The following is a 15175-nucleotide window of genomic DNA, read 5'->3' as shown; positions in this document are numbered from 1 at the left end:
TTTTTTAATGTAGTTGTCAAGAGTCTCCACCAGATGTCATTACCATTTTTGAAACAGTATATGACAAAGCCTTATGGGAAAATTCTAGTGAGCGAATCTACCATACTCTCTAAAACTCTGATTATTTCTATAGTCTGCTAGGGCAAGGGATTGGCCCCGCGTTCAGCGGTTGCTTTTTTGGCGGTCATTGTTTTCATTTTCCGTGATATTCTTCCAGATCACAGGCCACCCGTTTTACTCAGGAAAAAAGACTAAATCGGGACAAGACAAAAATAATAATAATCCAGACCCAGTTCCACGACCCGATTACACCGCTTTCTTCCCAAATTACCCGAATTTCTACCCAGACTCGTTTTTAAATCATTTGATAGCGGGATCAAATATCTTGAAAGGAACTCTTTTCCGATCAAAGTTTTGCAATAATTTTTGCGATCATTTTTCGGGTTGGCGCTGTCTAGATGTCAAATTAAAAACAAATAAAAGATGGAATTTTCAGAAATTGTCAACAATAACAAAAACAATGTGTAGTGCCATATTTAACACATTTCTAGCAGCATGTTTTGTAACCCTCACCTGATGCAGCAAAATTTTTTATACCGTATTATTTCGGTAATTATATCTTTTCCCGTAAAATGCAATTCCCATAACTGGCGATTTTGTTTGCTTGGGCTCTACTCATTTTGGTCGAGCGAAATTAGAGGAAAACAGTATATGTATTTTCCGAGGTAAGCAACGTGTTGCCTTATTTCAATCTATACTTCATTTTCATGTACCCAAATTTGAACTCATTTGGTAACAATGGGAGTATGCTGAAACGTCGAAATCCTATGAAATTCTGCCTTAGATTAAAAATAAACCAATATAACAACAATTATGTCGGTGTATTATGTTATTGTTCATGTAAAACAGATATGTTTTATGAAGGCAGTACATCAGTTGGCTTCTGGAGTATGGTGCAAATCATGTGTCTAGATTCTCCCACTTATCACCATTACTGGGCTTCAGTTATATAATCATGCCATTTTATCTACAGTTTTAAGGTAGGGAACATAACAAAGCAAGGCATGAAACAAAATCCAATTTTACCAAGAAAAAATATTGTAGGTTTGAATGCAATTGGCAACAAAATGCAATTTTAAAAATATAACAAATAAAACACCTGCCAGTCAAATACGGTTACGATTCCCGGGTTTTCACCTGATGGGGATCGCGATTGCAATATGGTAATTTTGTTTTGTCCGTTCATTCTGTTTGAGATGACTAGTTTTTGTCTGCCAATCCCTACTTAATAATCACTAATTGATTATCTATCATTTATCTGTCATTCCCCTGCAAACTATGAGTAAATGAAAATCACTGCCTTATTTGTTTAATCATCTATGGTAGTCGAAAGATCGGAAAAAGCTTGCAAGAAAAATATGAGATTGTAGAAAATGGTTAAAATTTTCAATCCTTCTACTCAATCTACGAACAATAATTAACATTTAGGTGGGCATAGTAGGCGACTTCTGATTTTCAATAAAACCAATCTCTGATCATTGCTTTACATCATGAATAGTAATCCGTATCGTGTTTCACGAGTCAAAACCGAGTGGTATGTGGGTTACTCTGGTCGATCAAACGGGGACATCGTTATGCCTGCTTACTCATGATCGAATTAAGAGCCCTCCTCTGGGACGAAATCGAGAATTCACAGTGAAAGAGAGCGTGTTGAGATGGAGGCCCTGTCTCTTTAGGGCGTCAAACATATGGCGTGGATTAACCTCTCAGAAAGTGTAGTCGTCTTGAGCAGCAGGGGGAATTACGCAATGTGGTTTCAATTTTCAGTGTACACGTAAAATTAATCTAAACGTATAATAAACGGAACTGGTTGGTTTGTGGTTGCTCAACCGTGATTACATGCGAATTACGGAGGAAAGAAACAAATTAAAAACATATTATCTCATTAAACGCTGTTGCGAATTCCGAGAACAAGTATTTTGACATTTTATATCATCGACTCATATCTCTATCATCACGAGTGTAAACAAATCGAAACATTACATAGAAACAAGACAGCTTGCCCATCGAGTCAGCACATACATTCTAAAATATCCAGAATCAACAAAGGAGGCAGCAACTCTCGACAATATTCATCTTTATCCGGCGGTTCTTTGTTAACACATGTGTGCGTGCGTGTGTGCATAACAGACAGAATGCGAGATGGTTTCAATGAAGAGTTGGGCAGATGGGACGCGGGTGGGGAGACTGAGAGAAAGAGAGGGGTGGAACTGATCGGTATCCGCCTCTCAGCGGGGGTTGACTCCGGACCTATTATCAGCCAGTTGCGACCAAGGTCTCTCAACAATCAAGATACATGAAGAACGATATGATAAAAAAAAAGCATAAAAAGCTGCACATCCGAATCAAGCTAGGACCCCCTGTTGATGGTCGTATACTGATCTTCCATTAGCTGCAGTCAGCAGAGCAACCTGTTTGTGTGTCTCTGTTTGTTATCGAGTCAGTGTGTTGTTGTCCATCTACCTTAATAATCTAGTCATGGAAGGGGAGGAGGGTGGCTAATTCAATTGGCGTCATGTCATAACTTCTGATTGATCTCAATGAACTTCGTTTACACTAGCTTAATTCACAAGGCCAGAAGGAGGAGCATTTTACCTTGTGGATAAGTTTGCGTAGCCAAGCCAAAGGGTGGATGTTCAGTTCAGTTAATTTATTTTTCCACTCTGCGTGCGCATCTTCCTTCTTGCAAAAAACCACTATTTGAGTAGGTAAATGCAACAAAAAAGAATACAGTTATCTCCAAAGTCACAAAAATCAATACAAAGGTAAGTGCAATATGAGATCAACTTAAGCGAAACTTAAGCTCTTACGAACTTACGAAAACAAAATGTTACAAGTAAGTCCGGTTGGGTCACTACATCGTATTGAACTTCTTGATTCTGCGTTGAAAAGAAGTTTGGTGGGCTGGCGTTGAAGTTTAGACAGACCAATGGGTAAGAAGCAAAGGGGCTGGGCTTGAGGAAAAAGCACGTCGCCTCGTCTGGTATGTGTTTGGGAAAACGCAACCGGACGTGTAATACCACCGTTCAACCCTCTTCGTGTGGAAAATTCTGGCTGCCCTGTCTCCATGGGCATACTGCCACCAGTCAGAACCAGTATAGGAAAGGGAATTGCACTCAACGAAATTAGTATTCCTCGTTTCTAGCGGCGAAGACCTCGTTTCCCTTGCGTTCGTTTTCTGTTCCGTGATATCACCATATTTTCTCAGTTTCAACAGCATATCGTTGTTTTTACCCATCCTTCGTGTAGCTTACGTGACTTTCCGATAGACCTATTGCAGTACGCGCCTCAGATTTAACTAGGCGTAGTATTTCAGTTTCGTCTGGTGAAATTTCAGACCAATACAGCTGATTTTTTGTTGTTGCTGTTTTCTATTGTTTTTTTTTGTTGTATTTTTTTTTACCACAATTAACTTTGTCTTTGGTGAAAACGATGGCGTTCACCCCAGTCATTGAAGAGTCAGTTGGAATGGATTCACCTCACCATCAACACGGCGAAGTTCTTCTTTCTCTACTTGCTCGTCACAAAAGTTTGGAAGGTAAAAAATATTAGATACATCGTGTTGAATATGTATTTCTTTGCTGTTCACGCATATTAGCCGTCACTCCAGATTCCTCGGTTTAGAAAATGCATTGAAAAGCTCATTGAATAGTTTAATATAAGCCGATTAGCATTAATATTACAAATCCTTGTAAATAACGAGTCGGGAACAAGCTTTAGCACTGCTCTTGTAACTTAAACAGCGGAAGAACGATGTTCAAAAAGTGAACAATCGACAAATTATTGTACGCTGCATGTAAACCAGGATTTAAAAAATTTGATATATTTCCAATTAGTCGAAAAGACTACGGCCATTTCCCCATAAAACTGACCAATACAGAAACAAGCTGATTAAAAAAAAATGTCCAAAGCTGGCGAAGAACTACAGATCATTTGTCAAAGCTATGACTAAATGCCCAGCCAAATGATTTTTGTTTGAGTCAGATAGAATTTAAAATAGTTTAAATACCTTTAGAATCGCAAAGATAGGAAAAAGCCATTGTCTGGCCGAATAAACTGTTATTCAATCTAAACATAGCCAGGCCTATAGTTGACTTTTTCATTTGTCCAACTCTGTGCGCTTTTCTGATCACTATGAAAAAAGTTGATGGCTCTCTTGCGCTCATTGATCTGGAGAGCTGACGAGTGAAAAGATCAAAACACATCATTCTTTTGTGCTACCACTTGGCTCGCTAAGTTTCCTCGATGAAAGCAAAAGCCTACTTTAACCTCCTCTCGTCTTTCTACAAGTGCTTAAGCAAAACTGCATTTATTTTGCAAACAAAAACAAACTGCAGTCTATTCAGCTTCTCTGTAGTGTTTTTTTTTTCGTGAATAAACTTACCAGCTAACGGTAAGGGTCGAGGAGGAGGATTTCGTTAAAAAATGTAGGACTATAGACATATAAGATGTGGCGTCCACCCGAATTATTTTAAATTGTACCTCGGTGGACGTCTCAGCAGAACATCGCTTAAACTAAATGGTATCCATCTTAGTTACGTATATTTTTTGGTCGTATAATCGTCTGGTTCCGTCAGGATTTTTATTTTGCCGTCGGTAATCCTTTCGGTGTAAGCTTTCATCATGCAAAATATGGAACTGACGAAAAATCCAGTATGGCCTAATCTTTCCGCTAATACCGAAAAAGGTCTTCTTATACAACATAGAACCGCATATGCTAAATAGAACCGTTCATGCCACTGTTAACAATCTTTTGCCAAATGGGGAAAAAGTGTTTGTTGCTACAATAGTTTGATGAAGAAAAACGGAATAGGGAGATAGTAGAAGGATAACAGGAAGGTTGAAAACGAGGGGGAAATGTCGCCTTTTTATGTTAGGCCCCGGCACGTGACCAGTCCGTTGTCCTGGTCGCCGGTCGACACTAGATAATCACGTCAATGGGCACACTTTGCTGATATAGCAATGTACTCGTTCTTTACCAACTGCCACCAAGATAGATGGAGTTTTCCTTTTCTCTACAAACACTATTTGTATAGCATGTATTACCCAGCGCAACTCGATACATTCATACCTCGGATGCACTGCTTTGGCCGAAGCTGTTGCAAGTGATAATTGTGCATTTTCTGTTCAGTAGATCGTCCCAGTGTTTGTTCTAAACTGTGTCACGAAGCTGGAGCCAACACCATAACAGTGCAAAAAATTAAAAAAAAAATCAGTTTCATCTTCTACCTTGTACATGTTTCACTGCACATGTTTTCCCTTTACACCCAAACACTATCAGTATAAATATTTATATGGAATTTGTTTCATGGTGTCAGATCACGGGCATTCTTCCAATTATTTTCGCGCAGAATGAACTGGAACTCTAAAATCAAGGCAACAAACACGGAGACTTGTTTCCGGCAAGGAATGAAACGTGGGCCACTGTCATGGTCAACAACGTAATAAATCAGCTGCATCTCGCGACAGTTGCTTTCATGCAGTAGACTTTTAAGTCGTGTTTGCAAGTAATTTCGAGCACCGTCCTACCTGATGCCTAAAGTATGGTGCTCTTCTTTCTGTTCATTTTTTAAGTTACAATTTCGTGTATTGTTTTTGAAGCCACGAACTGGATAACACCGTTTCATTTTACAAGACAATTTTGACATGATTGCTCCCCCTTACTAAGACAACGGAATTTTGGGCTTGGCAAGAAGGAAATTTTTTATGAATTTGGTATGGTTCTGCTTTCGCTAAATAATTCTCGAAACAGTTTATCCTTCTATTTCATGTTATCAATTTATGTTATGTACGTCCATAGGCGGAGGATAGTTTTTCGTCCCTCTCTCATGGGGACTTGAAGGAAGGGGAGTACCAACACAGTAAAGCCAGAGAAGTACAGATGGAGAAGGATTGTAGGCACGAGCCACTCCACGACGACGCGTGCTACTGTTGGCATAATCAGAGGCTCCCTTTTGCCCCCCCCCCTCTTGTGTAGCTTGGGTGTGTGTCAATCCGCGAGGGATTTTACCTCGACAGGTTGGTGGGTTCTTTTTGGCATGCTGCCAGGGCTTTGTCAGTCGCGTGACCGGCGGCTTGTGTTTGACACGCGCAGCAGTCTAGCCTGTGATCTGCAAGCTACGGTTCTTTTCTCGTTTTTCTCTCCCTCTGATGGATTCAATATTATATTTATGTACAAGGCCCTACCGTAGATGACGCAACCCTTTTTCGTTTTTTTTAGACCACAGACTGGCGATTATCAAAAAATTAGTCTACCATATCAGGTACGCTTATATACACCTTACAGAAACGCCTTGTAAAATATTTTCAGAATTATTGCCGTTATTGGACAAATAACGTCAGATGGCTGTCATCTTACTATGTTCAACATGAACGCATCAAGGGGGGTCTTTAAAATAGTTATGTATAAGTACATGCCAGTGGAATGGTGGTGAATAGAAAACTAAAATATTTGCTTAGAAGGGCTATTTTCTTTCGTTATGCTAATCATTGTTTTCGTGCATGGGTTTTAAGACTCAAGTTTACAAATTCAATGCGGTCTGTTATTTTTAATATTTCTTATTTTTATTTCTTACAAGGACAACAAAACGATTTTAAACTCTTGCGAAAATACTTTTTGGCTACTGTATTTCATGAGTAAACATTCGGCTTTCAAGTGTACGTTAATAATTCTTCCCCAATAGCTATAATGTAAACATGTAAAATAATAATGCAATTCACCTAAAAAATATCATAGACGAGGACTACAGTCGGAAGCACTCGAATCTTTCCAGATGAAACCGCCGTCGGCCAACGATTAACAAACAAATTGTTCGCGTTAATTCAGTTTGGTGAAAGAAATCAGTGAGGCGAAAGGGAAGCCCAAGTGAAGCCTCGCTCAAGTTACTAAGTATTATATGACTCAGTCGTAGCATAGGGGTGTGCCTCTTACAGCTGCTCATCCAACGAGCATATCTGGAGTGTATACTAGCCGCGTTGTGCTCTGTAATGTCCAAAGGTCGCGTGTTGGTCACGTGCTTTTCTGGTTTGCTTCTACTTCCATTATGCTGCTGTTTTCATTTATTTTTCACGTGAGACCTCAGCGGATCTTGCCTCTTGGATAGCAGATCTCAAGATTTGGTTAACATTGTGCCAAACATGCTCGTAGTTGCACAAGTGGCATCCTACTCTAAATAGTCTATTGGCTATACAAAGCCCAGAAGGCCTGGAACTCAGTTAATTTCTTTTTCATATAGTTCTTTGTGAATTGTCACCTAAGATAACTTTGTTGAGAATCGAATCATTATTGCTTTAAAATGAAAGAATGATAACCCCAGCGCAAGTGTAGGCTATGGAATGGTAAATTTTGACATGAGGTCAAACATTTTTGCTTGCTTAAAAATTCACTACGGAAAGAAGATGATTTTACTCTTTTACCTTGCGATACATCTGTTCTAAGAAACACTACCTATTCGCCCTAGCAAAAAATGTTAATCTTACTACCGAGGGAAATATTGGATAGGAAAGGTATAAATCTGTTATTGTGCAGTGAATATTCATTTAATGATACTGAAAAATGCGAAGTTTGGGAAAATCGTTGAATATTTCATTTTCTCTCACCTAATAGTAGGAAAGTTAATGGGAAATGGAAAAAAAACTTTTATTGTGAACGTGTAATTCAATGTAACCTATGGGAAAGTAATGACTAATGACAGATCTACAAAGTAGCTTAACTTGAAATTGACTTGTGATTGTGCTTACGATTTAAAAAATTTGGTATATGTTTTGGTTTGCAGTACAATTTTCAAAATAAAATACATAAATCTGATGCAAAATTAAAAAATCAGCATGTTTTGGCTTAACATTTAAAGCGATTTTTGTCCCAGTGTACGGAATTTGAATTAGCTGCATCTCCCCGCCTCTTGAAATGCAATGGCAACAATAATGAAAAATAATGCTCTAAATTTGAAAGAAGACAAATGGAATGTGTATAGTAATTTGATAAGAAATTGCCACAGTATAGGCCTAGCAATACCAGCAAATACCGCGAAGGCTTTTGTTGACTTTGCTCTTGTGTGACACACAACAAAGGAAACAGCACAAAGAATTTTTTTTAACTTAAAAAAGTTCATGAATACAGCATCCGTAGATAATTTGTTTTAAATTTGGCATTTATTTGCGATTTCCAATTCACTTATTTTTACAGCTACAATCCCACGATGTGCCGGATGCAGTGGCTTTATTCTTGACCGCTTCATTCTCAAGGTGCTTGATCGTCCCTGGCACACCGAGTGTCTCAAATGCATGGATTGCGGTACTCATCTAGTTGACAAATGCTTCGTCAGGGGTGGTAGCACATACTGCAAAGAAGATTTCTTCAGGTAAGCACCATCCGAGTTCATAAGACATTACAAATGTAGATGACATTTGCGTATTTCCAAAACGGGTTTATGTAATTACCGAGAATAACGCTTCACACGTTTGCACTCATTTTGTGTGATGCGATCCTAAAATCCGATAAAATCATTGCGATTACAAAATGTTTTGTTTCACTACCTATTTGAATTTTGTTCTGTCTCTTTAAGTGTGGTAGAGTGTGAGGAAACGGTTCAATTGAGGGTTCTACATGTAATGCTATCGACGAAGTGTAATGACGCAGGACGAAGCGCATTTCAACGTGCGAAATCACATAGGAGCAATTATATGATGATACGTTTTCGCATCTCGGGAGATTAGTATATTCATTCAAACTTGAATGGTGTAACCAATGGTTTAAGTCAAACTTTTGGTAGGCTGATCTGAATCCCAACGAGAACAACTGCTAGGATGTATAGTAATTCTGTAACTGTATATAACTGTCTCTATCATGCTTATTTACAATATACAATGAAGAATGTAAAGGCTACGTCATACATCACGCAATGTAAAACTAACTAGTGTTCTTTGTTTCCCCTTAAGGAGATTTGGTACCAAATGCGCGTGTTGCGATCAAGGTATCGCTCCGTCGCAGGTTGTACGCCGGGCACAACAACACGTTTACCATTTAGAATGTTTCCAGTGTCTTCTCTGTGGCCGTCAACTGGATACGGGCGACGAGTTTTATCTTATGGAAGACCGCAAACTAGTGTGTAAAGCTGATTACGAGTCCGCTAAGACTAAAGGTACGCATTCAAAATTGCAGTAACCCATTCATCTCCTCGTTACATCACAGCCTTCGAAATTCTAGAAGGAGAAAACCCGCCGAAGCGACCAAGGACAACAATCACAGCAAAACAACTGGAGACGCTAAAATCGGTTCATATAAAACTATACAGAAATTTGTAATAGTGCGAGGGCAAACTCTCATAGATTTGCTTTTCGTTTCAACAGGCTTACAATGCCAGTCCTAAACCAGCCCGTCACGTACGTGAGCAACTCAGCCAGGATACAGGCCTCGACATGAGAGTGGTCCAAGTCTGGTTCCAAAACAGGCATGTATAATGTTGATGTCTTTTCATTTGGCTTCACCCGCATCAAACCAAATTGTTTAATTTGAGTGCAATGTGCATAGCTATTTACACAATTTCGATATGGGTTATGAAAACAACGGCCATGCATTTCAACGTGCAGTCTTACTTACGGCGTACCGTACGGTTCTCGTTATCGTTTAGCTGCGTAAATATTAAGAATACCGCAATTTTCTCGTGAAATAAAGAAAAGTATTGCCTTGTCGGAAGGCTTTACTTTAAAACTCGTTTCTCTTCCTCTCTCCGCCCATCTCAAGCACCCCATCACCACAGGCTCACTGAGCTAGGACCGCCCCACTTTAATTTTCTGGAAGCCCAATGAATGCTCCCCGCTCGGGAGCGAAGCCATCTTCTCTCCTCGTAACCATGGTAACTGGTCCTGACATTCTTGCTCGATCCCTTCCAGACTGCGCAGTTCTCCCTATGGCTTCCTTACAAAGGATGTTCACTTCGCTTTCAAGTTCTTTTCTTTTTCTTTTCCTTTCTTTTTTTTGTTGCAGCTTCCCCGTACGCTCATGTATAGCCTTGCTTTTTTTCTATTTATTTTATTTTCTTTCTTTTTTTTTTGTATGTAAAATATTTTCATTTCGTATAAAGACTGAATCCATGCAATGAAAGCAGTAACTTTGTAAGCAAACCTCTCGAACCGAAATTGAAAGCACCAACTACAATAATCCAAAATGATTCTAATTATTTGAATATGCAAAAAAATGCCGAAGATACTAATTATTGCTTTCTTACATTTTTTGATAGACGAGCTAAAGAGAAGCGATTGAAAAAAGATGCTGGCAGAGCCCGATGGGGTCAATATTTCCGCAATGGTACTGGAGGCTCTAATGGTGGCGCAATTGGAGTCGGTAAAGATGGTAGCAGAGCGTCTAAAATTGAAGATCTGAAAGATGATCTTATCCTCGGTTTTTCCTCAGGTAAACTATTCCCCTATTATTATAAATATTATTTCGCTATTTTGTGCCTTCGAGTACTCCTATGCCAACTGCTCGGTATCAAACTAGAAACGGTGTAAAACCTAAACTAATTCAAAAGAACGCAGGTAAAGTATCGAAATAAGAAAAGAAAAGAACACAGAAAATACGGTGAAATTCAAAGAAGTGTGTTCAAGTCAGTTTGAAACGGTGGGCAGCTTTTAATTCGATTACGCCGCAACACACTGCACTTCGGCTGAGCGCATGGAATTGTATAGTAGCTCTAGGGCGCACTAAAAGCTGAAACCTGCAAAAGGCGTGTCTGGTTGATCGACGCCCATATGGTACACGGGTGTAAACGGTAAGGGGAGCCTAGGAGGGAGGTGAGGTCGAAGGTCAATCTCAGCAGACATGAATATTTGATTCACAAGTCATCGTTCTTACACCCCTCACAACCCTCAATTTTTTTGTTGTGTCCTTTTTTGAATTCATACATAGCCAAAAATTTATTTATTATTTTTTTTTCTTGTAGCTTTTAGCATGGCGTGCACGAGGCGTTGTTGACTTTCTATTGATTTGTCTAGCCTGTTGTTTCCACTCGAATGTCTAGATCGGAACAGATGGGCGTTGTTTGACTATACGGCACTTTGCCCGTGATAACCCGTGAAGTTGTTGGCTAATATTTCCCCTGTTCCCTCCCTTCTTTCCTTCCTTCCCTTTTCGGTATTCCATTTTGTCTCCCTTTGACTGGTGTGTGTGGTGCTATCGCTCCTGTGCGCGTCGTAAACTCCCCTTTGGCACATTAGACTGTTTTGTCATGTGTGGCGTATAGATGGGGGATACAATACTGAATAAATTACGGAAACACATGAGGATCATTCGGGTCGGTAACCGCCATTAGACCAGTAAGGGGCTAAAGGGAATAGCCATCATTGATACAAAAGCTTGTAGAAAGGGGTACCAACTGCACACATCGGTTTTAACTTTTTACCCTCAATAGATTTTTCGAAAGCCTAGCTTTGGAATTCTTACTATGACTTAATCGCACCTAATGTAACGTGTCGTAAAATTTAATTTCTTATTCTTCTTGCTTATGTGCCACCTTTTTGGATTAAATTAGAATGTATACTATATTTTTCTAAATAGACTTGTGTGCCTTTTTCGCTGACAAGAGTTTAATGAAGGGCCGGCAACATTTCAAAACAGATCTAGCCACCTATAGCTTTTTGGATATACTCTTCCTACGCAAATTTCGTACGTTCCTAAAACTTTTAGAGACTACGTATATCTATTGAGGAGTCGAGAGTCCACCTTTTGTCCGCATTTGATGAGGCGTAGACATATCGAGAGCCAGGAATGGTTTAGCATTCTGTTATGAGTGCTATTCTGTACTGATAATATGTGTACATACACGGCGCCATTCACGAGTATGATTTTAATCAGCCAGAAAGGAGGATAAGTTTTTTTATCTCAATATATGGTCTCTTTTAGAAGCTCCGTATATATCCCCATAACCCCCTTTCCTCTGGTCCCTAACTCTCTCTTGCTCCCCTCTCTCTCTGTCTTTCCCTATTTCTCTCTCCCTTTATATTTTTTTTTTGTATGAACGTTAAAATAAGTAGGGAGGGCGTCCCCCTCTTCTTTTTTCTTTCTTTTTTTTTCATCTTCCTCCCTGTGTTTGCTGGGTCTTGTCCCTTACGATGAACTCATCGGTGTGGCTTCGTTTAAAGCCAATGAGCTAAGTAGTCGCCGTTTTCTGGAAGTATTATGTGGACGAAATATCTGCAAATATTTTAATAATTATGTACGCAATGCATCTAGGTCAATGTTACGCCTATAAACGTGACTGCAGGGGGGAAACCACCTATTTTCAATAACTTAAATTTGAAAAATCTAGTTTTTCTTAAAATGAGTGCTACCATTTAATAGCGATAAATGAGGGTTGTCTACAGTCAAGCGAAAGCTGGCATTCAGACGGTCAACAATTTCAAATTGAAACTTATTTTGTCTTCCATCGAGTCTCTGACTCCTGGTCATCTAACTTGATTAGGCCGTCGGGTGTATCGATTCGCTGTGCGTTAGACTGCAATAAAAAACGTTATTTACAACTGAAAAGCGAGACAAGGAGGGAAGAAGGCCGAGTTCTCTAAAAATTACGGCTATTTACTCAAATATTATAATGTTAGGAAACGCTGCCTTGTGTTCAACAACGAATTCATCCATGATATTTTACGTTACATACCTTTGACGTATTTCTGAACTGCTTTACCTAGATTTTCCCAGAATCCCAATCTTGTCCTTCTAAGGTACAAGATTGAAAAGAAAAAAAAAACTTAGTTGAGTTTAACGTCCCCATTTGTTGTCATAGAGGCTTTATCTGGTTTTTACGCTCGCTTTGCCAGTTAAATCCACTAATTTTGGTTACATTTCTAACAACGGGTTGGTGAGTCATATTGGTTGACTTTTGGTTAGCAGCAAGCGCAAAAATTCCCAGTATTGGGTGTTTCACCTGAGTTAATTGCCTCAAGGCCACTCACTCTTGCGTTGGCAGCCGCTCAACTAATTTCTACTGGAAGCCTTTGTAATATACCGACCGAACGACAAAAAACATTTCGCCAACATATTTGCGATGAAAAATAAAAAATGGTATGAAAGGTCTGTAAAAACGGAATATCTACTGCTTTCCATTTAATCTAAAAGTGTGCGTGCAAAAGTATGCATAAGAAAAGCAACCTCTAAGCGCCGTATTGATAATTTTGAAGTATTTTTTTGTGCGTCGTAGCAGCATCTAGACACCCATCACGGCCTTGACGTACAGTATCGTAAAAAAACTTACTTTCCCTATTTTGGCATCGATTACCTTGAGAATACCGTAAGGCGCTCAAAAGCTTTTTCGGTCGATGCTTCACTCTTCGAAATATGAGCAAATGCATAACCATAAGCCTCTAACTGAAGTTAGTCGTTCAATCTGCTGCTTCACGCATGCCCACGAAAATCGCTGTAACTATATTTCCAGAGGGAGAAGGTATAAGTCGAGCTTCATTATAGCCATGCATGTTGGTCTAGGGAATCAACTACCGAAACCAAAATCCGCTTTGCATCTGTGTCATTATAGCTTCTGCGGAATTCTAATAGTTGAAAATGAGACACAGGCCGCTCTATTATATTAAATTTTTCCCTTATTTTATTTTTAATTTTTAAAAACTAAATGAAGGAAATAAATGTTTACGTGGGATGGAGTTGAAAGAAATTGGTTCTCAGTCATAGGGAGGTATACATTTTTGTTTTAAGAAACTGGCCAAATATTTGGAAAAACGATGATTTTTCTTTTACTGGCATTGCCTTGCAAAAAAGAAAAAGAAAAATAACGAACAATAATAAAGTGATAGTGACACATTTCGTTTTCATTCTCGATCCGGAAGGGATCCGGGACAATCCCACCAGAACGAAATAGAAACGGATGTCTTTATTTTATGCTCACTGTCTTGTGTACGCTTTAAATGAAATAATTCAATCACGTTATTCTTTGCAGGTCGCCACGGAGGATTGGGTTCGCACAATGGTAGCAATGGCAATCCTTTGACGCCCATGACAGGTGCTTCAATGCCCGATATGGGTGGCATGGCCCCATTAGCTCCTGCTAGTGCATCCAGTGACATCAGCAATATGAGTAGCAACAGCAGTGAACGGAGTAGTAGCAGCAGCAACGGACACTATCCCGATTTTCCTCCGTCGCCCGATTCATGGCTTGGAGATGTTACTGACGCCGCCAGCTCTGGACAACCTTTTTGAGAGTCTAATATGCAAATTAGCGGAATTTCTTTAGACGCACATGTCGCATGTTCGCTCGGTGACAAGGGTACTCCCTAAAGATGAACGGGACTAAAGATACTTTTTGAAAAGGAATCGAGCAGTTTTGACCTAAAAACTAGTCATGTACGGTGTTTTTCTCATCCAACCGTCAATCATTTGGTGTTTGTTGTGATCGGTACACTTATGTTAATTACATGTGCACGTTTAAAAAATGTCGTGAAACCTATTGTAAAATGATAAGATGCTTCACATTATTATTGTCTCATCAGGCAAATTACTGAACTGGCTCCGGGCACAATTACCACAACAAACCAAAAATTGTAGTGTGTTTTAGTCAAAAAAGATTTTCGGAAAAAAAATCACATTCTGTGTAACCCGCTATAACTGTATCATTCGTCATGGTTGAACGGTGTTTCCAAATTGTTTAAATGAAATAAATTTTTTGTGAGAAGTAGGGCGAAAAAACAGAAATGCTAAAAAAAAAATGTTTCCCACTTCACTTTTAATTGTTACGACGCAATTTTTATTGTTAGTTTTTTTTATCGGCTCATACAGATTTCATTTCCGTTTCGCGAATTAGGGATGCGATTATACTTTTGTCATGGATCAAACAGAACCTGCAAGTGCCAATGGACAAAATGCAGCACGTCTGATTGAGAATGAAGCATCGATGGCAGTGCTAGGGAAAATGGAGATTAGGCCTATATACTTATGTAGAATAATTGATGACTAATATGTTTTAGCCTGAAGATAAAATTCGATCGATCGTTGTATCATTATTCATTAATCATGACCGGCCATTTTCTGCATGTAGTGCAAGTGTGTCACATCCTGAAAGGAAGGGGAACGACAATCACTGGCAGACAAATGGTTTGTCAGACCTCTACCCACCCA

The 15175-nt window shown here is 39.3% G+C and overlaps 1 protein-coding gene across 1 annotated transcript; it reads left to right on the top strand.

Moving 5' to 3' along the window:
* Positions 1 to 3010: 3010 nt before the first annotated feature.
* LOC130689166 (LIM/homeobox protein Lhx3-like) lies at positions 3011 to 14701 on the top strand. Its single transcript, XM_057512196.2, has 7 exons — positions 3011 to 3598; positions 8246 to 8420; positions 8998 to 9200; positions 9266 to 9333; positions 9409 to 9509; positions 10299 to 10471; positions 14001 to 14701. Exons 1-7 carry the CDS (start codon positions 3493 to 3495, stop codon positions 14258 to 14260), a joined length of 1086 nt encoding a protein of 361 aa, XP_057368179.1. The 5' UTR covers positions 3011 to 3492; the 3' UTR covers positions 14261 to 14701.
* The last annotated feature ends 474 nt before the right edge of the window (positions 14702 to 15175 follow it).

Source organism: Daphnia carinata, chromosome 9 (assembly GCF_022539665.2).
Source record: "Daphnia carinata strain CSIRO-1 chromosome 9, CSIRO_AGI_Dcar_HiC_V3, whole genome shotgun sequence".
NCBI classification, from domain to species: Eukaryota; Metazoa; Arthropoda; class Branchiopoda; order Diplostraca; family Daphniidae; genus Daphnia; species Daphnia carinata.
The sequence above is the reverse complement of the archived record's forward strand: the minus strand, read 5'-3'. Positions and strand labels throughout refer to the sequence as shown.